This window comes from Daphnia pulicaria, chromosome 1 (genome assembly GCF_021234035.1).
Source record: "Daphnia pulicaria isolate SC F1-1A chromosome 1, SC_F0-13Bv2, whole genome shotgun sequence".
Lineage (NCBI taxonomy): Eukaryota > Metazoa > Arthropoda > Branchiopoda > Diplostraca > Daphniidae > Daphnia > Daphnia pulicaria.
This window is the reverse complement of record NC_060913.1, coordinates 4,584,996-4,606,984: the sequence shown is the minus strand read 5'-3', so window position 1 is coordinate 4,606,984 and position 21,989 is coordinate 4,584,996. Positions and strand designations below refer to the sequence as shown.

Genomic DNA, 21,989 nt, shown 5'->3' with positions numbered 1-21,989 from the left:
TTTTACCGTAGAAAATGTCACCGTGATGTGAACGACCAACCTCCTGTATTTAATCAGGCACAATATTCAATCGGAATTCCGGAAAATCTCGGTATTTCATTCCGCTGTCACTTAATTTGAAATCATTAAAAAATGCTAAAATTTAATTACTCCAGATATTGGGGAAGCATTGCCTGGTCTTGATATGACCGTTTCGGATTCGGACACTGGCGTACATAGTCAATTTGGGTTAGAGTTGATCCCATTGCGAAATGCCGACAATATCTTTGAGGTTCACCCGATGTCTGCCACAGGCCGGACACCTGTTCTTATCAAAGTTACCGGAGCTGATAAGCTCGACTATGAGAACCCTGACCGGCGGGAAATGGTTGTACAAGTCATAGCTAGAGGTGGAGGCAGACGTCTCTCATCTACTGCCACACTGACCATCCTGTTAGTCGATGTTAACGACAACATCCCGATCTTCGATGAGTCTTCCTATAGTTTCAATGTGAGAAGATTTTCACTATAAAAATGCGGTTACACTGTATTTAACTATCATTCGTGTTAACAGGTGGTTGAGAATTCCGCACCTGGCTCGTTAATTTCAAGGCTGAGTGCTACGGATGCCGACAGCGGTGTGTTCGGACAATTACGCTACGAGTTACGTGGCTTTGGAGCTGAGCGCTTTTCTGTTAACTCGTCTACCGGTGACCTAAAAGTTGGAGTATGCGGACTTTCGACTTGTTTAGATTATGAGGATCAGGACATTTTTACTTTGACCTATACTGTCATTGACGGAGGGGGTAAGTTTCCGTCATTCTTGACTAACTAAATCAAGTTTTCTAATGATTTCTATAACAGGGAAAGCAACATCAGTGCCGCTTACCATTAAAATTGATGACGTTAACGACAATCCGTCCGTTTTCGAGCAAAATCAATGCAGGCGACTCATCCAAAATAGAGCTCTTGACTTCGATCCACAATTAGTGGTTAAGGTACTAGCTATTTTACGTTTTCTTTAATGTTTCCAGTATTTCGGTAACCTTTTGTTTTTATAGGCTACAGATAAGGATAGTATTCGGAAAGGTCATTCACCGCCAATTCAAGATGGCAGGATTTCCTACTCCATTGTGGCAGGCAACACTGCAGACAACTTATTCAATATTGGGCGCGACAGTGGCATTCTTGATGTTACTCGTCCTATCAATGCCACTGAATTGGGCGAGGTTAGATTTGTGCTCATAGTGCGAGCGACCGATTCCGGCACACCACCCCAGCATGCTGATACCGTGGTGACAATTACGGTGGGGGCTGTCGATGGAAACGATCCCCCCATTTTCCAACAGAACCAGTATCACGTCAACGTTGTCGAGCGGGCAACGCCAGATTCATTTGTTATTCAGCTAAATGCTACTGATCCGGATGGACCTTCAGATAATTTGCGCTATCGCGTCGTCGGAGGCACAGCCGTCGATTGGTTCACCATTGATGAAGTGTCAGGAATCGTTCGGGTTGCAAGAGGTGGCGCTCTCCAATGGGATCAAGAAGCTCCTCTTCTTACTCTGGCAGTAGCTGCAGTTGACCAGGGCCAGCCACTTGCTCAATCAGCTACCGCAACAATCACCATACAGGTAAGCGCTAATTAAGTAGTTTAATTTAAAAGAATGTAAGTCAATAAATCATTTATTTTTATGTAGGTGGAAGACATCAACCATAAATCACCAAATTTTGATAAACAACTTTTTATCCATCACGTAGCCGAGGTTACACCTGTTGGAACTCGGGTAATTTATGCCCATTCGCGGGAAATTAATTTGTGATGTTGGATTTTAATAATTCAAATACTTAATCGACAGGTTCTGGCTTTAGGTGCCAGTGATCCCGACACTAGCTCACAATTAAGATTTCGATTAACTGAGCCATTTCAGATAAGAAATAAAGAAGGCTATTTGCGCGACGAAGTTGAAAGCGAGTACTTCTCGTAAGTCACTTTATTTACAAACCAATTCCGTTATTTCATTAGCATTTTCCTTGTGCAGAATTTCCGAATCAACCGGTATCTTAACCCTTACGAAGCCGCTCGACCACGAGAATGCTGCTGTTGTTATGTTCCGAGCGGAAGTTACCCAGGGATGAATGCTAATGCAGAATATCCCAATCAAACGGATTTCGGTGTGTAGTTATAAATAACAAATTACTTTTCTCGACCCAATAACTCACGCTATCTTAAATATCTTTTTGGTTTTCCGTAGCTGAGGTTGCAATTTATGTTCAAGCGCATACTGATAACGGATATTCTCACCGCCGTGGTCTCCAGCTCACCCGATTATCAGAGCGGAAGTGGTTGAAGAACAAGATCCGGGCATTATCTTTCTCACTCTTCAAGAAGAAGTTCCGTAATTAGATACTGCATGCTGTACATAATTGGTTTTTAACATTACTTTTATTTGTAATTTGACATACTTTTAACTGTAGGCACATGATCCTGTTACTGGTCTTCTTATATCTCATTTTGAGCTTGTGGCTGAACCAAAACAAATCAGCGAAAGCTTAACGAGGAGTCTTCCCGATTCAGGAACACCACTCGAATCTTTATTTGATCAGATTCGCTTCAACGAAACTGAATCCATGAATGATACAACGAATTCAATGCTGGATCCGGGTATTTCGTCGTTGATCGAGCTCAACAAATTAACCGGGGAACTAACTTTTAAAAGGCGCATAGATTATGAAGAATTAGCCAACAAGGTAAATGATTATAGCAAAATGCCCAGGTTAACACGAAATTCAATAATGCTTTAATTTCTTTCCAAACAGACTCTGCAGTTTCAAGTTCAGGCAATCGCTGGGGAAGCGGAGGATAAACGAATGAGTTTAGCGACAGTGAAACTCGATATATTGGATGCCAACGACAACAGTCCAACGTTCATTGAAGAGGTTTGAAATATAATCAGGGTGGTGATATGTCGCCTTCAAAATTCTAAAAGTCTTTGAAAGGAGTATAAAGTAAAAATATCAGAGTCCATTCACCATCCGGATGTTTTGGTCACAGTGTCAGCAACAGACAAAGATTCTGGGAAATTCGGACAGATCTTGTATTATGTTTCGGGCGATGGAGCTGATCTATTCGTCATCGATGGTAATATCTATCGTCTGTTTTATGTTTTTGAAAGATTTAGTAAAATTTTATTTGCATTTTGATAATCAGATCCAACTAATGGAATAGTCCGTGTGGCTCCGAACGTTTCGCTTGATCGAGAGAAACAACCTAGTTACACCTTTACTGTCATTGCTGCGGATCAACCGCAAGGCAGTGAAGAGCAAAAGCGCTCCTCTGCTTTGGTAACCTTTCATATTATTCTATGGCTCGTTCTAAACTCTAATTACGTTATTTTTCCTATTGCAGGTAATGGTAGAACTGATTGATGTGAACGACAATGCTCCTGCTTTTACCCAACCTTCCTATACTGCCGTTGTTCCGGAGAACGCCCCGCTCGACTGGAGCGTCTCCCAAGTAGAAGCCCTAGATCCTGATCATTTATAGTTGAGGTAAAATGAAATTGAATTAAAATTCCTAGTCAGTTTAATGCATTCTTTCATTCGGATAAGTTTTTAAATTGAATTCTAAATTCTAGTACATACTGTTATTATTTCTGTTTGCCCGGAAGCGGGTTGGATCCGAAGACTGGTGGGCGGAATGGGCAACTCACTACATATTTTTTTCTTTTTTTTAGAATATTTGCATAATCGTAGTCACTAAGAAGAAATAACACAATGATTGGAACTCTGAACGATGACGATAACATCCCATGGTTCTTATTTGAACTTTTTTCAATTCTGTTACTCGTTCGAGTACACCTCGTTATCTTTTCTTACAATGGAAACACTTAATACTATAAATAACAAACACTAAAAATAAAACAATTAAAATGACGAAATAATGTACGATGAACAATGATGTCTCAAAATGTTGTGCTTCATTATGTAGTTGTTTACTGTATAACTGTTGGTAGTTGTTTATAACTATTTGTAGCTGTCTTAATTTCTTAATTCTTATCACGTAGCCATTGCAGTGGATCAACAGCATAGGCCTATCTACAGCGATACAAAGACGAAGTTACAGTTTGACCTGGGCTGGTTTGGTTTTACACTTTTCCTGCTGTATTATACGGTTACGTCTTTTTTTCAACCATCAACAGAGAAAAATCAGGGAGAAAATTCTTGACATGTGCAACCTATTTACAACTGCTAAGTGTAAAAGTAAAAAAACTAGAGTAAACAAATTAAATGCAATAAAAAGTGTTGAAATAACCCATCTAAATTTTTTAGTAATTTTTATAATGTCATATTCTCGACGGTGTGGCAATCAAGAAATTTCACATCCGGTTCGAAACAACCAATCAGAGGGCCCCTCGAAATATCAAGGTCGTAGGAAACCGTAGGACAAAGAAATGAGACGCACGTGAGGAAGGTTGTCTTAGGTACGTTGAGGGGATGATTCCGTTCGTGATCAATCCGGACGCGCTCACCATGCCACCCGACCACTACACCATGAGTGTCTTCTACGTTTGCTACTTTTAGATGTAGACTATTTACCGAAATATTAATTCGTATGAATATGGACCTACGAATTTCTGCATAGTTAAAGATACATGTTCTAAAATTTCAGTTAATTTTTACATGAGACGACTTGACTTAATAGACAAACCAGCAACGTGTCTTTTCTTTGGAAAATCTACGACTAAGCCATCCGGGAAAACCCACCAAGGTGAGCAAGTTCCCTCCTAAAATATTAACAAAAAAACAGTTAACGAAATAACGAGCCGACGGAGCTTTTTCTTCCCTTTGACTTAATTGTTTATTGTTTTAGTACAGTAAGTGTTATTATTTTAGTTTTTGTGGTAATACATTATTATTACCTGAAACTTAATTTACTGAGAATTTCTTTAGTAAACCTTGTCTTCAGCTATTTAATTTAAACATCATCATGCCACTCATTTGGAATAATAATAAGAATAACGTTTAAAACAATTTTATCTTTAACTGTGCAACCAGCTTGAATGCCAGTTAAAAATTTTAATAGCGTAATAATTTACGCAGATGGAACGCAAATGAGTTTCCTGGTTTGACATCTTGATAACTGAATTATTGTTAGATATTGATTTGGATAAATCGTAATCAACTATATCTATCATCTATCTATATTAACTGAATAAGTCTCTCAATCCTTCAAATCTCTCTTAACACCTATTTGTTTTCGTTTGCTTCCCTTCGTAAAAGCGGAGAGAGCAATCTGCTTCTACAAATAGGTTTTTGAAGGGTCGCGCCGTAAAAAATGTTGGATGAGCTTGAATTGTTGGCCACCAGGTGGCTGGTTTTGTTTACTTGGTCCTGTCGTCTGTGATGGTTTCTGTTTTAAAATTTTTTTATTCTTATCTGTTTCTAGGAATATGGAACCAAATAGTGAGGGATTTGAAATGTGTTTGTGAATTTGAATAAAAGTGTTGGGATTGAAAGAATGAGTCGCGAAAACCGCAAGGATAAACCGACTGCCAGATTTTGTTTGCAAACCAGGTTGGTTCAAAGTTTTCAGTTTCCCATGATACTAGTTTGTAGTCTATAGCCTACTGTTTACATGGTTTGGGCTTTATTTATTTGTATGAAGTTTCAAAATAGTGCATGATTCAATATCTGCTCTTTTTTACCAAAAAAATTTAGCAGTTTTCCATTGCACATTGAAACCATCGAAAAGGTTATGCTTGTGAAATTCTGGCATTTAGAAAGAAACCACGGTTAGTGATGAGTAGAGTATTCTTTATTGCAGGCCATTCACATCAATCTGTGATGGTAAGAAAGATTTGCAAGAATATTGTAATGAAAACAATGGTTGGTTGGTAATCTTTTCTTTAGTAAATGGTGGCCCTGAAAAGGTTTCGGTATTCTATTTTTAACTGGCTAGTTTTCAATCTATACTATAATGATAATTTCACTGTTCGTCTGTTCGAGAACGTACGTATACGTTCCTAATTATGGGGTACTTTTTTCCCGACATTATTCTTCTTAAAAATGTTAATTTCTGCTTGTATTCTTTAGGGTTATTAAATTTAAATTTTTTGTGTGGTGAATTTTACAGATAACATAGCCTACAATTTATGTGTGGCAATAAATTCCATCTGATCATGTGGCCTGAAACTGCTGTACATTTTCCAAAAATTTCGTCTCTTGCTGCACGTACCGTCTGTACGCGTTTCGTCACCTGCAGATATACTTCAGAACAGTAAAAGTGATTATGTTGGTCAACTTTTGAACCCTAAGATTACACATTTAGGTATTTGATGACCTTGTTTTTGACAGTAATTGAGTTTTTATCGGTTTTTATTTTTTAATATTAACAGCATGGTGAAGTCTGAACTTTTTAATTGCAGTGCAATGTGCACATGGATTTGTTGCAGCCAGCTGGCGAAAGGTGTTCCTCTTGCAGGCTTGCTACCTGTACCAGTTGTAGCTTTCGTCACATGCAGCAACACTTCAGAACAATTTAAAGTAATTAAGCTGATAAACTTTTAACAGTAAGGCTGCTACACATTCATTAGTCGACGTCTATACAAGTCCGTTTCGTCGTCTTGCACATTTTGTGTGTTATTTTTTCGCAGAAAGCAAAAGGACTCTGTTGGTCTAGTTGAAATTAGAGAGTCTTTGGCGGGCATTTCAAACGCCGCTGTCAAAAAAATCAATAAGAAATTGAAATGGGGGCCATCACTAGTTGTTAATTGTCTCGGTCGAAAAGAAAAAAAGGAGAGCGGCTTGTCATTTTCTTTTCTTCTGAAACAAATTCATCCACACACACACACAGAGAAAAGTGGTGAGGTGCCGATTTTTTTACCTTTTGTAAAATAAAAAGAGGGTTTTTTTTAGATGGGGGTCAGAAAGTACACACATACATAAAATGGTGAAGAACTCGAAAAGTTCTTTTTCTTCTTCTTGTTTGGAAGGGCCGTGATGGGAGATCAAAGAGAATACCGCTCTCTTGCTCGAAGTGAATTTTGCCTGAAAAAATATAAAAAAGATGGGGGGAAAAGAGAGAGTGAGGCACCGGTCGGGAAGTTACCCCACCGAAAAAAACCCGTCCCATTTGACAAGCCCGCGCCACATCTGTTTGACCTGTTGGTATAACAGGGCGCCAAAATCGAAAAAATTAAAATCAAAAAGTTTCTTCTTCTTTTATTTCAACCTGTCGATATAGTATATCCAGAAGCTCACAGTCATGTAGAATATTGAATTTCGCTTCGTTTATAGATTTCGAATCACGTCGTTTGTTTGTTCAAAGAAAAAAACAAACAAATTTCATCGGTGTTGGGGGCGACTGGTTTTGATCCCGCGCCACTTGGTAATGAGTTTCTTATTCTTCTTTTATATCCAACCTCCCGTCGAGGGTGCTGGTTGTGTTGCTGGCCCTAATATTTCTGTGTAAACACGGGAAAATACAGCACAGTCGTGTGTACAAACACAGGTTCCCTCCCCCCCTCTCACCACTACTTCCATCCACCTATTCTCCCATCCTTCCACCCACACTTCCATACACACGTCGGTGCTGCACCTGCTTGGGATGTACATACCCTTTGAAAAGCTAGGGTATTATATAGAACTTAAACGTCCATTTGCTGAATCAGTTTTCCCTCCGAGGCTTAGGATCCCAATTAAAAATGATTTTGATGTCTGAAAAACAATTGCATGCGCAGAGAGAGTTGACGGGGTACCAGACGCACAGGTGAGCAGATTAAAAAAAGCGCACGGAATTTGAATTTTTTTTTTCGAGTATCGGATAAGAATGGCGTGTGTATAGATGGATGTGGAGGACACATAACAGCCATTGCCAAACGGGCGAAGAAGGAGAAGAAGAAGAGACCGTGTGCACAGGTTGCGCGGTAGATGGTGTGATTACCTTTCATTTATTTTTTAATTCCTTTATTTATAAGAAATCATTAATTTACGTGGAATCTTCGTTTGGATTTTGAGCAACAACCTTTATTAAGCCGAACGCTGTCAGTCAACGTCAACTTGCTCACTTTGGAAACTTTAAATCAAGGGAAATATTGGATGAGGTTGGAGCACATCTATACGATGTCGGTGAAGACAGTATTTTATCACAGCCGGCTACAGTGTCGATCGAAGTAAATTGGCCAGTTTGATTAGGTGCGATATCAAAGCTAAAAGTAATTAATTAATTTCTATTTTATTAGGGTTTATTTCCTGGATTCACCGTTACTTCGGCGGAGGAAACTATGTTGGGCGGTAATCAGTTCAAGAAAGACTTGAACAGGTTGGTTTGGAATGTTGCGTCTACTTCCAACAGAAATGAGGACGGACAGCAGATTATGGACGAACGCGCTATTCCGGCAGTGCAATTAAAACCAATGGAAATCCGCACATTTATTTAGCCGCAGTATGGGCCGATCGGTGCCGCCGGAACAGCAGAGGCTGCCGGCTGCAGACCACCACCCCATCAACCGCCCAACGTTTTTTATGCGGTCGGCCCGCCGCCCTCGATTCCCAGATGAGGGGCTCCATGCGCTCGAATCCGTCCAGTGCGGCCGTCACTCCGGACGGCGGAGTGGTGCGGAGTAACAGCGCCAGCGGGATGACGGGCGACTCGCTGACGTCGTCGATCGTGTTGATCGTGATGTCGATCTCGTCCAACTCGTCATCGCACACTCCGCCCGTCTCGGACTGGAACGTGGAACACGTCGGCAATAATTGGCTGCGATCCATCGGTACGTTGAATTATTAAAGTTGAGATCAAAACGAGCCAATTTGGATTTGGATTTGGACGTTTTCAAGTTTTTCTTGACTTTGATCGGCAACTGATCAAAAAAAGAAGACAATTCTGGTGAATTAAAAAGAACAGAAAGATAGCGAAATATTATTATTGCATTCCAGCCCAACACCCAATTTTTTTTCAATTACATTTAAACAAAATTTGATGTGGTGGCAGCTGTCGCTATTTTATTGAAAATTTCGTAATTTCTTCTTTAATTATTCGTCTCCCCATTATTTTCTTATTTTTAAGATTTTTTTTTCTTTGAATGTCAACTTTTTTCTTTCGTCTGTATTTAAAATTGATTTTGTTTTTTTATCTTTGTTTCGCTATTATTTTCTTCGTTTTCATTCCATATTTCATCTCTTACAAGTTTTAGTGTAACAGACTGGAATAGTGGAATTGAACCGGAAGAGATTCTCTTTCCTGCAATTATCCTTGACTCGACTCGTTCATGATTCCCGCAAAATAAAAAACTCGGATAAATTAATTGTGTTTTCAACTCAACTTTGAAATTTATTAATTTTATCAAAATTTTTTAATTTCTTTTTTTTTTCGTATTTTCGCTCTCTCTACTCTATTTTGTGTGTGGTTTTGGTTTACGATGTAGCCGGCGCTCTTTTGTTATTTTGTCGTTGATGTATATATAAATTCCTGCTCTCTCTATCCCACCCTCAAAGCCCAAACTGTTTGTCCCTTCAACTCTCGAAATGAAAGAAAAATTGCACAATTGGCATTCAGTGGCATTTATAATAAATTTTATATTTTATCCGTCATCAATTTTTCATTCGAAGCCAAATGTCACTCGATTAAATAATTTTGATGTGGCTGTTGCTAACGGTAACAGATGGCGTATAGTTGCAGACGACGGGAATTTCTGTTGCTCCTGTCCTCTCGGTTACAAAACTCGTCCCGAATCGATCCCTGTTCAAATAAAAATATAAGAATAGAATAATTAGGCCATGAAATTAAAACAAATTGTGAAAGACAACACAAATATGAAACGTAACCTTTAAATACAAATTTGTATTGAAAAAAGTTCCAATGCATTTGCAAGGATTTGAACCACATCCACATGCGATAGCTTGACTCGATAAAGGATTCCCCCATTTAATTAAACAATAGGAGATACAAATAAATAGACAACTAATTAAATAAATCTACTTTTTTGCCTTTATTCTCTTTTCCTACTTATACAAAAACTCAATTTTCATCATATGCAACAAATATAAATAGTACCACTACCATATATATAATAAGGTGCTGTGTGGCTCAGTGGGTTAAGGCACCATTTCTGAGTGTATAGAATCAAATTTGGGCTGGTGGTTTTAAAAACGCTGTGTGTAACGCTTGACCAGGTATAATATACTAGTGTTCTCCGTCCGGGTGCCCACAATCATGATATCCATGGGTATGCCGTGTTTCTAATAAGCAATAATAAGGAATATTAGAATTGCACTAGCACCGCCGAGACAGCCTCTATAGCCGTCTTATTATTTGCCTCTGACTTACAACTTGTAAGTGTTTTTCTTTTGTTTTTTTTTGTTATACACTAATGTTCTGTAACTCTAAGCGTATCTGATAGTAAAATGTATTGGAAAATATATTATAAAATTTGATTTTCTATAACTGATTACTGATTGAGAATAGGCTACTAAGCCAAAAATAACAAAAATTTCTTCTATAGGATTGGTTCAAATCTGAGCGCACATAAAAGTTTTTTTAAATCCGTTTTAACCGTTTGAAGATTTTATTTCTACCGGCTGTTACTGCTTGGATATTTTAAGGAATTACAAAATATTTTATTTATTTTGTGAATTGAAAAATTACACTCTTGAAAACCATAAGTCAATAAGTTACGAATTATTTGTTATACACTTTTTATCTTAAGGCTTCTAACCAGACAAATCAGAATCGGCTGTTGCCGAATTATCAGGTCGGTTCGGCAACTTTTGCCAAATCGACAAATACCATTTGGCCGAATTTGTTTTGCCGAATCGACATGGATCTTTTTTCGTATGCAGGAAAAAATTAATTAATTTGATAATTTGTCACTTTTCAAAATCAGGAAATATTACAGACAATTATTTGAATTGTTTTTTATTTTGTTTGTTTGAAGATTTCAAAGATATTATTCGAAATTGGTGAGGCAATCTTAACCTATGAACACATCTTAACCTTTGAAATTGAAATTTGGCTCCAAAATTGTGTCGATTGAAATGTGAATCGATTTAACAGGCGAATTATATCGATTAAAGAGCGCAAGGCGGCCTAGGCTCCTCCCCCTGTCACTATCGTCAGAGGATCCATGGGAAAACCAACACACCAATTATGTATTTAAGGAAAAACTTTTTACTGTTTCTGCTCATCATATCAATTTCCATTAATAATTCAGTTGGTAGAAAACATCATCTTGATCTAAAGGTAAATATAATTATTGAAATGAAAACATTCGTTTTTGTCAATTGTCATGCAATTGTTTTTTTTTCCTTTTTGACTTTTCCTAGGATGAGACTCGAAAAAGCATACCTGTTAGTATGTTCGGATTTCTTCGAGGTGGCATCTTGAATGTTACAGTATCTAACTTGGCAATCTCGAAACAAGCACAAGAAACATCAGGACTGGGGTTTAGCTTGGATAGGACACTTAGTGATGCTGCAAACCCATACTTAGATAGCAAACGGGATATCTGTAGTTCAAGATTGGAAATAAATGAAGAACCAGATCACACAGCTGTTGCTCGATTTGAATTTGATTTCAAAGACAAAATGTAAGTAAAAAGTTAACATTTTTGTTTGTGCCTTGGTTCAATAAATAAATGTATGAAAAAATATTACAGATTTAAAGTTCGGTGCTCCAGCAGGTTTAATTTCATTGGCAACATTATTACTGTGGATGACCCAAGAAATTGAAAGAAATTCAGTGGCTGAGAAACTTAGTGATTCTAGTTTGTTCAGTCGAAATGCTAGAACCAAAAGAAACATACTTAATGAATCTCTAGATGTTGCTGAGGCTTCAAATGTTAGTGTTACTTGCAACACACTGAAAATTCCACTTTCTTCTTCAGATGGAAATTCCTTTTCAACAAATGTATGGATAAATAGTTCATCTTTCTTAATACTTTTTAATGAAAACTTTCCCATATTTTAGTTCACAGTAAACATAAGACATTCAGAAGAAGAAGGCATGTACTTAACCTTTATTTCCATCGCTGTTTCAATGACGAAATAATTCCCATTAACCTAACCGTAAGAAAAGTTTTTAAAACACCATAATGACTTCAAATTAAATTGTTAATTGATTAATGTTTAGATTGAGGTTACCGAAACCAACGGTGATATAAACTACCTATCAGCTGAAACGGCATGGAACTTTTTGCTGTTCCTCTTACAAAAGTAACTGGATCGCGTTCGACGGCCGATCGTTTCGCTTTCGGAAAAACCAATGGGAGGAAAGGTGGAGCCGGCCAGCAGAAAGGAAAGATTCAGCATCGAACGGATTTTGGTGATGGGAGCAACCGGTTCCGGCAAGACGACGCTCATCAATGGCATGATCAACTACATTTTCAACGTGCAATGGGAGGATACCTTCCGCTTCCAGCTGATTCAAGAACAGACGGCCGGCCGCTCCCAAGTTGACAGCCAGACCAGCCGCATCACGGCCTACGACATCAATCACGCGGTCGCTGGCCATGACAGAAGACTTCCACCAACGTTCTGTTCCATCCTTATCCTCGCGACGTCCACTCATCTAGCTTCATTTCTTCTTATGCTGCTACACTACTTTTCTTGCTTCACTGACGAGTTGGATCACTTCAGTAGTCGCTTCCGTCCGCTGTGACTGTAGTCATTCACCACGGGATTATGCATTGCCCAGGTACCCGACAGTTTACTTATTTTTTTTTAGATTATCTACTAGCAATCTATTTGCGTTAAACTCCATTTCTGTGTAATAGTTCAAAAATTAGGACCTTCTGGTAAACGAAGTGCAACTTTGAAGTTTCTTTTTCTAACGCTAGATGGCTTTTCTATATTTTCAGCTGTCAAAACGAGTCAGTTTTAGTTACTTTGTAAATCTCTTCAACAGTTATCGGTAGCTATTGTGTGGAAATCTTTTAGTGAAAACTGACGTTAACTATTCCCCTAACAAAGCTCACTTGTTAGATTTTCGAAAATTGCATTTTTTTCCTACTTCCGGTTTTCTCATTTCAGTCAGTAGTTTAGTAAATATTCATTGTACGTACAAAAGAACCACATATTCGTAATCCTCGTAAAATTTGTGGTAAATTTCATGTAAATTTTTGTACGATTTCGTACTTCCGGTTTTGAGAATTTCCCTGACCTACTGTTCAGGAAAATTCTCGATTTTGGCCAAATTCTCGATTTCGTTTAAAACATATCAGATCGACCCCAATTTTCATGGGGATCACGAATATCTGGTTTATTTTGACGACAGGTCAACAGTTGAGGAGCTATTGCTACTTCCGGTATACTTCCGTAAAATTTTCGACAAACTAGCAAGTGTGTATAGTTCTCAATATTGTAAGCTTAAATTTAAGTTTAAAAAATTGCACCTTTAAATCTTTGAGCTAAAAAACCTGATTATTGTTTCTATCCTTCTCAAGGGTTCCACATGGCAAAAATTTCTAAAAACTCTTTGTAAATTTTTCATCTAGCATTAAACTGCAAGGAACTCCATCAGCAGCTCTAAGAAGATCTAGCCGGACTAAATTACCCATCAGCCCATCTCCAAACGACGTGTCACTTTCCGCAGGACGTACCACGCGAATGATGGCATCCTGACTGCACGAAGTGGCCTGAACTACGAAGAAAACAGCCGTTTCACGCTCGTTTTACAGGCTGAAGATCTTGCAAAAGAGCCTGGAGCTGCCTTAACCAGTACAGCTACTGTAATGGTCGAAGTTCTTGATGTTCAAGACCAGCCTCCAGTGTTTTTAAACGCACCCTATCGACCTGTCATTCATGAGAACAGTCCAGCCGGCCATTCACTAATGAAAGTACTCGTGCGAGACGGAGACACTGGTCAACCTCGAGATTTACAGCTTGACATCGTCGACGACCCTCTAGGATATTTTCGTGTAAGTTCATTCAAGATGAATGACAACATTGGAACTGCCAGCATTGTGGCATCTGACAACCCAATTGATCGCGAGGATCAAGTTATACTGCGGAATGGAGGCACCTATTCATTTGGGCTGAAGGTGAACACGTTGTAATAGCGCAATAATTTATTCAGATTTTTAATGTATTCTTTTCACAGGCAATTGAGTTGATTGACAATAAGCCTATAGGCGATTTTACCGTAGAAAATGTCACCGTGATGTGAACGACCAACCTCCTGTATTTAATCAGGCACAATATTCAATCGGAATTCCGGAAAATCTCGGTATTTCATTCCGCTGTCACTTAATTTGAAATCATTAAAAAATGCTAAAATTTAATTACTCCAGATATTGGGGAAGCATTGCCTGGTCTTGATATGACCGTTTCGGATTCGGACACTGGCGTACATAGTCAATTTGGGTTAGAGTTGATCCCATTGCGAAATGCCGACAATATCTTTGAGGTTCACCCGATGTCTGCCACAGGCCGGACACCTGTTCTTATCAAAGTTACCGGAGCTGATAAGCTCGACTATGAGAACCCTGACCGGCGGGAAATGGTTGTACAAGTCATAGCTAGAGGTGGAGGCAGACGTCTCTCATCTACTGCCACACTGACCATCCTGTTAGTCGATGTTAACGACAACATCCCGATCTTCGATGAGTCTTCCTATAGTTTCAATGTGAGAAGATTTTCACTATAAAAATGCGGTTACACTGTATTTAACTATCATTCGTGTTAACAGGTGGTTGAGAATTCCGCACCTGGCTCGTTAATTTCAAGGCTGAGTGCTACGGATGCCGACAGCGGTGTGTTCGGACAATTACGCTACGAGTTACGTGGCTTTGGAGCTGAGCGCTTTTCTGTTAACTCGTCTACCGGTGACCTAAAAGTTGGAGTATGCGGACTTTCGACTTGTTTAGATTATGAGGATCAGGACATTTTTACTTTGACCTATACTGTCATTGACGGAGGGGGTAAGTTTCCGTCATTCTTGACTAACTAAATCAAGTATTCTAATGATTTCTATAACAGGGAAAGCAACATCAGTGCCGCTTACCATTAAAATTGATGACGTTAACGACAATCCGTCCGTTTTCGAGCAAAATCAATGCAGGCGACTCATCCAAAATAGAGCTCTTGACTTCGATCCACAATTAGTGGTTAAGGTACTAGCTATTTTACGTTTTCTTTAATGTTTCCAGTATTTCGGTAACCTTTTGTTTTTATAGGCTACAGATAAGGATAGTATTCGGAAAGGTCATTCACCGCCAATTCAAGATGGCAGGATTTCCTACTCCATTGTGGCAGGCAACACTGCAGACAACTTATTCAATATTGGGCGCGACAGTGGCATTCTTGATGTTACTCGTCCTATCAATGCCACTGAATTGGGCGAGGTTAGATTTGTGCTCATAGTGCGAGCGACCGATTCCGGCACACCACCCCAGCATGCTGATACCGTGGTGACAATTACGGTGGGGGCTGTCGATGGAAACGATCCCCCCATTTTCCAACAGAACCAGTATCACGTCAACGTTGTCGAGCGGGCAACGCCAGATTCATTTGTTATTCAGCTAAATGCTACTGATCCGGATGGACCTTCAGATAATTTGCGCTATCGCGTCGTCGGAGGCACAGCCGTCGATTGGTTCACCATTGATGAAGTGTCAGGAATCGTTCGGGTTGCAAGAGGTGGCGCTCTCCAATGGGATCAAGAAGCTCCTCTTCTTACTCTGGCAGTAGCTGCAGTTGACCAGGGCCAGCCACTTGCTCAATCAGCTACCGCAACAATCACCATACAGGTAAGCGCTAATTAAGTAGTTTAATTTAAAAGAATGTAAGTCAATAAATCATTTATTTTTATGTAGGTGGAAGACATCAACCATAAATCACCAAATTTTGATAAACAACTTTTTATCCATCACGTAGCCGAGGTTACACCTGTTGGAACTCGGGTAATTTATGCCCATTCGCGGGAAATTAATTTGTGATGTTGGATTTTAATAATTCAAATACTTAATCGACAGGTTCTGGCTTTAGGTGCCAGTGATCCCGACACTAGCTCACAATTAAGATTTCGATTAACTGAGCCATTTCAGATAAGAAATAAAGAAGGCTATTTGCGCGACGAAGTTGAAAGCGAGTACTTCTCGTAAGTCACTTTATTTACAAACCAATTCCGTTATTTCATTAGCATTTTCCTTGTGCAGAATTTCCGAATCAACCGGTATCTTAACCCTTACGAAGCCGCTCGACCACGAGAATGCTGCTGTTGTTATGTTCCGAGCGGAAGTTACAGGCATGAATGCTAATGCAGAATATCCCAATCAAACGGATTTCGGTGTGTAGTTATAAATAACAAATTACTTTTCTCGACCCAATAACTCACGCTATCTTAAATATCTTTTTGGTTTTCCGTAGCTGAGGTTGCAATTTATGTTCAAGCGCATACTGATAACGGATATTCTCACCGCCGTGGTCTCCAGCTCACCCGATTATCAGAGCGGAAGTGGTTGAAGAACAAGATCCGGGCATTATCTTTCTCACTCTTCAAGAAGAAGTTCCGTTATTAGATACTGCATGCTGTACATAATTGGTTTTTAACATTACTTTTATTTGTAATTTGACATACTTTTAACTGTAGGCACATGATCCTGTCACTGGTCTTCTTATATCTCATTTTGAGCTTGTGGCTGAACCAAAACAAATCAGCGAAAGCTTAACGAGGAGTCTTCCCGATTCAGGAACACCACTCGAATCTTTATTTGATCAAATTCGCTTCAACGAAACTGAATCCATGAATGATACAACGAATTCAATGCTGGATCCGGGTATTTCGTCGTTGATCGAGCTCAACAAATTAACCGGGGAACTAACTTTTAAAAGGCGCATAGATTATGAAGAATTAGCCAACAAGGTAAATGATTATAGCAAAATGCCCAGGTTAACACGAAATTCAATAATGCTTTAATTTCTTTCCAAACAGACTCTGCAGTTTCAAGTTCAGGCAATCGCTGGGGAAGCGGAGGATAAACGAATGAGTTTAGCGACAGTGAAACTCGATATATTGGATGCCAACGACAACAGTCCAACGTTCATTGAAGAGGTTTGAAATATAATCAGGGTGGTGATATGTCGCCTTCAAAATTCTAAAAGTCTTTGTAATCGTTTTAAAGGAGTATAAAGTAAAAATATCAGAGTCCATTCACCATCCGGATGTTTTGGTCACAGTGTCAGCAACAGACAAAGATTCTGGGAAATTCGGACAGATCTTGTATTATGTTTCGGGCGATGGAGCTGATCTATTCGTCATCGATGGTAATATCTATCGTCTGTTTTATGTTTTTGAAAGATTTAGTAAAATTTTATTTGCATTTTGATAATCAGATCCAACTAATGGAATAGTCCGTGTGGCTCCGAACGTTTCGCTTGATCGAGAGAAACAACCTAGTTACACCTTTACTGTCATTGCTGCGGATCAACCGCAAGGCAGTGAAGAGCAAAAGCGCTCCTCTGCTTTGGTAACCTTTCATATTATTCTATGGCTCGTTCTAAACTCTAATACGTTATTTTTCCTATTGCAGGTAATGGTAGAACTGATTGATGTGAACGACAATGCTCCTGCTTTTACCCAACCTTCCTATACTGCCGTTGTTCCGGAGAACGCCCCGCTCGACTGGAGCGTCTCCCAAGTAGAAGCCCTAGATCCTGATCATTTATAGTTGAGGTAAAATGAAATTGAATTAAAATTCCTAGTCAGTTTAATGCATTCTTTCATTCGGATAAGTTTTTAAATTGAATTCTAAATTCTAGTACATACTGTTATTATTTCTGTTTGCCCGGAAGCGGGTTGGATCCGAAGACTGGTGGGCGGAATGGGCAACTCACTACATATTTTTTTCTTTTTTTTAGAATATTTGCATAATCGTAGTCACTAAGAAGAAATAACACAATGATTGGAACTCTGAACGATGACGATAACATCCCATGGTTCTTATTTGAACTTTTTTCAATTCTGTTACTCGTTCGAGTACACCTCGTTATCTTTTCTTACAATGGAAACACTTAATACTATAAATAACAAACACTAAAAATAAAACAATTAAAATGACGAAATAATGTACGATGAACAATGATCTATATGTCTCAAAATGTTGTGCTTCATTATGTAGTTGTTTACTGTATAACTGTTGGTAGTTGTTTATAACTATTTGTAGCTGTCTTAATTTCTTAATTCTTATCACGTAGCCATTGCAGTGGATCAACAGCATAGGCCTATCTACAGCGATACAAAGACGAAGTTACAGTTTGACCTGGGCTGGTTTGGTTTTACACTTTTCCTGCTGTATTATACGGTTACGTCTTTTTTTCAACCATCAACAGAGAAAAATCAGGGAGAAAATTCTTGACATGTGCAACCTATTTACAACTGCTAAGTGTAAAAGTAAAAAAACTAGAGTAAACAAATTAAATGCAATAAAAAGTGTTGAAATAACCCATCTAAATTTTTTAGTAATTTTTATAATGTCATATTCTCGACGGTGTGGCAATCAAGAAATTTCACATCCGGTTCGAAACAACCAATCAGAGGGCCCCTCGAAATATCAAGGTCGTAGGAAACCGTAGGACAAAGAAATGAGACGCACGTGAGGAAGGTTGTCTTAGGTACGTTGAGGGGATGATTCCGTTCGTGATCAATCCGGACGCGCTCACCATGCCACCCGACCACTACACCATGAGTGTCTTCTACGTTTACTACTTTTAGATGTAGACTATTTACCGAAATATTAATTCGTATGAATATGGACCTACGAATTTCTGCATAGTTAAAGATACATGTTCTAAAATTTCAGTTAATTTTTACATGAGACGACTTGACTTAATAGACAAACCAGCAACGTGTCTTTTCTTTGGAAAATCTACGACTAAGCCATCCGGGAAAACCCACCAAGGTGAGCAAGTTCCCTCCTAAAATATTAACAAAAAAACAGTTAACGAAATAACGAGCCGACGGAGCTTTTTCTTCCCTTTGACTTAATTGTTTATTGTTTTAGTACAGTAAGTGTTATTATTTTAGTTTTTGTGGTAATACATTATTATTACCTGAAACTTAATTTACTGAGAATTTCTTTAGTAAACCTTGTCTTCAGCTATTTAATTTAAACATCATCATGCCACTCATTTGGAATAATAATAAGAATAACGTTTAAAACAATTTTATCTTTAACTGTGCAACCAGCTTGAATGCCAGTTAAAAATTTTAATAGCGTAATAATTTACGCAGATGGAACGCAAATGAGTTTCCTGGTTTGACATCTTGATAACTGAATTATTGTTAGATATTGATTTGGATAAATCGTAATCAACTATATCTATCATCTATCTATATTAACTGAATAAGTCTCTCAATCCTTCAAATCTCTCTTAACACCTATTTGTTTTCGTTTGCTTCCCTTCGTAAAAGCGGAGAGAGCAATCTGCTTCTACAAATAGGTTTTTGAAGGGTCGCGCCGTAAAAAATGTTGGATGAGCTTGAATTGTTGGCCACCAGGTGGCTGGTTTTGTTTACTTGGTCCTGTCGTCTGTGATGGTTTCTGTTTTAAAATTTTTTTATTCTTATCTGTTTCTAGGAATATGGAACCAAATAGTTAGGGATTTGAAATGTGTTTGTGAATTTGAATAAAAGTGTTGGGATTGAAAGAATGAGTCGCGAAAACCGCAAGGATAAACCGACTGCCAGATTTTGTTTGCAAACCAGGTTGGTTCAAAGTTTTCAGTTTCCCATGATACTAATTTGTAGTCTATAGCCTACTGTTTACATGGTTTGGGCTTTATTTATTTGTATGAAGTTCCAAAATAGTGCATGATTTAATATCTGCTCTTTTTTACCAAAAAAATTTAGCAGTTTTCCATTGCACATTGAAACCATCGAAAAGGTTATGCTTGTGAAATTCTGGCATTTAGAAAGAAACCACGGTTAGTGATGAGTAGAGTATTCTTTATTGCAGGCCATTCACATCAATCTGTGATGGTAAGAAAGATTTGCAAGAATATTGTAATGAAAACAATGGTTGGTTGGTAATCTTTTCTTTAGTAAATGGTGGCCCTGAAAAGGTTTCGGTATTCTATTTTTAACTGGCTAGTTTTCAATCTATACTATAAAGATAATTTCACTGTTCGTCTGTTCGAGAACGTACGTATACGTTCCTAATTATGGGGTACTTTTTTCCCGACATTATTCTTCTTAAAAATGTTAATTTCTGCTTGTATTCTTTAGGGTTATTAAATTTAAATTTTTTGTGTGGTGAATTTTACAGATAACATAGCCTACAATTTATATGTGGCAATAAATTCCATCTGATCATGTGGCCTGAAACTGCTGTACATTTTCCAAAAATTTCGTCTCTTGCTGCACGTACCGTCTGTACGCGTTTCGTCACCTGCAGATATACTTCAGAACAGTAAAAGTGATTATGTTGGTCAACTTTTGAACCCTAAGATTACACATTTAGGTATTTGATGACCTTGTTTCTGACAGTAATTGAGTTTTTATCGGTTTTTATTTTTTAATATTAACAGCATGGTGAAGTCTGAACTTTTTAATTGCAGTGCAATGTGCACATGGATTTGTTGCAGCCAGCTGGCGAAAGGTGTTCCTCTTGCAGGCTTGCTACCTGTACCAGTTGTAGCTTTCGTCACATGCAGCAACACTTCAGAACAATTTAAAGTAATTAAGCTGATAAACTTTTAACAGTAAGGCTGCTACACATTCATTAGTCGACGTCTATACAAGTCCGTTTCGTCGTCTTGCACATTTTGTGTGTTATTTTTTCGCAGAAAGCAAAAGGACTCTGTTGGTCTAGTTGAAATTAGAGAGTCTTTGGCGGGCATTTCAAACGCCGCTGTCAAAAAAATCAATAAGAAATTGAAATGGGGGCCATCACTAGTTGTTAATTGTCTCGGTCGAAAAGAAAAAAAGGAGAGCGGCTTGTCATTTTCTTTTCTTCTGAAACAAATTCATCCACACACACACAGAGAGAAAAGTGGTGAGGTGCCGATTTTTTTACCTTTTGTAAAATAAAAAGAGGGTTTTTTTTAGATGGGGGTCAGAAAGTACACACATACATAAAATGGTGAAGAACTCGAAAAGTTCTTTTTCTTCTTCTTGTTTGGAAGGGCCGTGATGGGAGATCAAAGAGAATACCGCTCTCTTGCTCGAAGTGAATTTTGCCTGAAAAAATATAAAAAAGATGGGGGGAAAAGAGAGAGTGAGGCACCGGTCGGGAAGTTACCCCACCGAAAAAAACCCGTCCCATTTGACAAGCCCGCGCCACATCTGTTTGACCTGTTGGTATAACAGGGCGCCAAAATCGAAAAAATTAAAATCAAAAAGTTTCTTCTTCTTTTATTTCAACCTGTCGATATAGTATATCCAGAAGCTCACAGTCATGTAGAATATTGAATTTCGCTTCGTTTATAGATTTCGAATCACGTCGTTTGTTTGTTCAAAGAAAAAAACAAACAAATTTCATCGGTGTTGGGGGCGACTGGTTTTGATCCCGCGCCACTTGGTAATGAGTTTCTTATTCTTCTTTTCTATCCAACCTCCCGTCGAGGGTGCTGGTTGTGTTGCTGGCCCTAATATTTCTGTGTAAACACGGGAAAATACAGCACAGTCGTGTGTACAAACACAGGTTCCCTCCCCCCCTCTCACCACTACTTCCATCCACCTATCCTCCCATCCTTCCACCCACACTTCCATACACACGTCGGTGCTGCACCTGCTTGGGATGTACATACCCTTTGAAAAGCTAGGGTATTATATAGAACTTAAACGTCCATTTGCTGAATCAGTTTTCCCTTCGAGGCTTAGGATCCCAATTAAAAATGATTTTGATGTCTGAAAAACAATTGCATGCGCAGAGAGAGTTGACGGGGTACCAGACGCACAGGTGAGCAGATTAAAAAAAGCGCACGGAATTTGAATTTTTTTTTCGAGTATCGGATAAGAATGGCGTGTGTATAGATGGATGTGGAGGACACATAACAGCCATTGCCAAACGGGC

General features: G+C 38.6%; 5 protein-coding genes and 4 long non-coding RNA genes across 18 annotated transcripts; all 9 read left to right on the top strand.

The window, feature by feature from the left end:
• Positions 1 to 184: 184 nt before the first annotated feature.
• Positions 185 to 1,967, top strand: LOC124326219 (protocadherin-16-like). The gene is made up of 6 exons (XM_046784972.1): positions 185 to 490; positions 554 to 785; positions 844 to 977; positions 1,041 to 1,613; positions 1,680 to 1,766; positions 1,839 to 1,967. Exons 1-6 carry the CDS (start codon positions 185 to 187, stop codon positions 1,965 to 1,967), a joined length of 1,461 nt encoding a protein of 486 aa, XP_046640928.1.
• A 147-nt stretch (positions 1,968 to 2,114) lies between these two features.
• On the top strand, positions 2,115 to 2,471 carry LOC124343996. The gene is made up of 3 exons (XR_006919497.1): positions 2,115 to 2,154; positions 2,235 to 2,373; positions 2,458 to 2,471. It is a non-coding gene; the product is annotated as an uncharacterized LOC124343996 (long non-coding RNA).
• LOC124343683 (cadherin-87A-like) lies at positions 2,467 to 3,935 on the top strand. The gene is made up of 5 exons (XM_046797116.1): positions 2,467 to 2,730; positions 2,800 to 2,919; positions 2,980 to 3,121; positions 3,191 to 3,324; positions 3,389 to 3,935. The coding sequence occupies exons 1-5, from the start codon at positions 2,611 to 2,613 to the stop codon at positions 3,524 to 3,526; spliced, it is 654 nt and encodes a 217-aa protein (XP_046653072.1). The 5' UTR covers positions 2,467 to 2,610; the 3' UTR covers positions 3,527 to 3,935.
• Positions 3,936 to 6,121: 2,186 nt separating this feature from the next.
• On the top strand, positions 6,122 to 6,503 carry LOC124344032. Its single transcript, XR_006919512.1, has 2 exons — positions 6,122 to 6,310; positions 6,378 to 6,503. It is a non-coding gene; the product is annotated as an uncharacterized LOC124344032 (long non-coding RNA).
• A 4,561-nt stretch (positions 6,504 to 11,064) lies between these two features.
• Positions 11,065 to 11,709, top strand: LOC124326143 (protein GPR107-like). Its single transcript, XM_046784848.1, has 3 exons — positions 11,065 to 11,221; positions 11,305 to 11,567; positions 11,637 to 11,709. The coding sequence occupies exons 1-3, from the start codon at positions 11,129 to 11,131 to the stop codon at positions 11,707 to 11,709; spliced, it is 429 nt and encodes a 142-aa protein (XP_046640804.1). The 5' UTR covers positions 11,065 to 11,128.
• A 1-nt stretch (position 11,710) lies between these two features.
• Positions 11,711 to 12,229, top strand: LOC124343922. Its single transcript, XR_006919452.1, has 3 exons — positions 11,711 to 11,887; positions 11,948 to 12,045; positions 12,110 to 12,229. It is a non-coding gene; the product is annotated as an uncharacterized LOC124343922 (long non-coding RNA).
• A 22-nt stretch (positions 12,230 to 12,251) lies between these two features.
• On the top strand, positions 12,252 to 16,689 carry LOC124343115 (protocadherin-16-like). Of its 5 annotated transcripts, none has more exons than XM_046796244.1 (12): positions 12,252 to 12,673; positions 13,473 to 14,018; positions 14,078 to 14,203; positions 14,268 to 14,602; positions 14,666 to 14,897; positions 14,956 to 15,089; positions 15,153 to 15,725; positions 15,792 to 15,878; positions 15,951 to 16,075; positions 16,134 to 16,264; positions 16,345 to 16,508; positions 16,568 to 16,689. In XM_046796244.1, exons 4-11 carry the CDS (start codon positions 14,297 to 14,299, stop codon positions 16,494 to 16,496), a joined length of 1,740 nt encoding a protein of 579 aa, XP_046652200.1. In that variant the 5' UTR covers positions 12,252 to 12,673; positions 13,473 to 14,018; positions 14,078 to 14,203; positions 14,268 to 14,296; the 3' UTR covers positions 16,497 to 16,508; positions 16,568 to 16,689. The 5 variants fall into 5 exon arrangements, with proteins under 5 accessions (XP_046652200.1, XP_046652189.1, XP_046652169.1 ...); XM_046796233.1 differs by having other exon boundaries at positions 15,951 to 16,066; positions 16,345 to 16,483; positions 16,568 to 16,658; XM_046796213.1 differs by having other exon boundaries at positions 16,345 to 16,483; positions 16,568 to 16,658.
• Positions 16,690 to 16,720: 31 nt separating this feature from the next.
• LOC124343640 (cadherin-87A-like) lies at positions 16,721 to 18,418 on the top strand. 4 transcript variants are annotated; one of them, XM_046797058.1, is made up of 6 exons: positions 16,721 to 16,840; positions 16,910 to 17,029; positions 17,100 to 17,241; positions 17,311 to 17,444; positions 17,508 to 17,650; positions 17,737 to 18,417. In XM_046797058.1, exons 1-5 carry the CDS (start codon positions 16,721 to 16,723, stop codon positions 17,643 to 17,645), a joined length of 654 nt encoding a protein of 217 aa, XP_046653014.1. In that variant the 3' UTR covers positions 17,646 to 17,650; positions 17,737 to 18,417. The 4 variants fall into 4 exon arrangements, with proteins under 4 accessions (XP_046653014.1, XP_046653022.1, XP_046653029.1 ...); XM_046797066.1 differs by having other exon boundaries at positions 17,836 to 18,416; XM_046797073.1 differs by having other exon boundaries at positions 18,172 to 18,410.
• Positions 18,419 to 19,480: 1,062 nt separating this feature from the next.
• On the top strand, positions 19,481 to 20,628 carry LOC124344003. Of its 3 annotated transcripts, none has more exons than XR_006919500.1 (4): positions 19,481 to 19,681; positions 19,826 to 19,954; positions 20,241 to 20,435; positions 20,503 to 20,628. It is a non-coding gene; the product is annotated as an uncharacterized LOC124344003 (long non-coding RNA). The 3 variants fall into 3 exon arrangements; XR_006919499.1 differs by having other exon boundaries at positions 19,483 to 19,681; positions 19,826 to 19,899; XR_006919498.1 differs by lacking the exon at positions 19,826 to 19,954 and having other exon boundaries at positions 19,486 to 19,681.
• Positions 20,629 to 21,989: the final 1,361 nt, after the last annotated feature.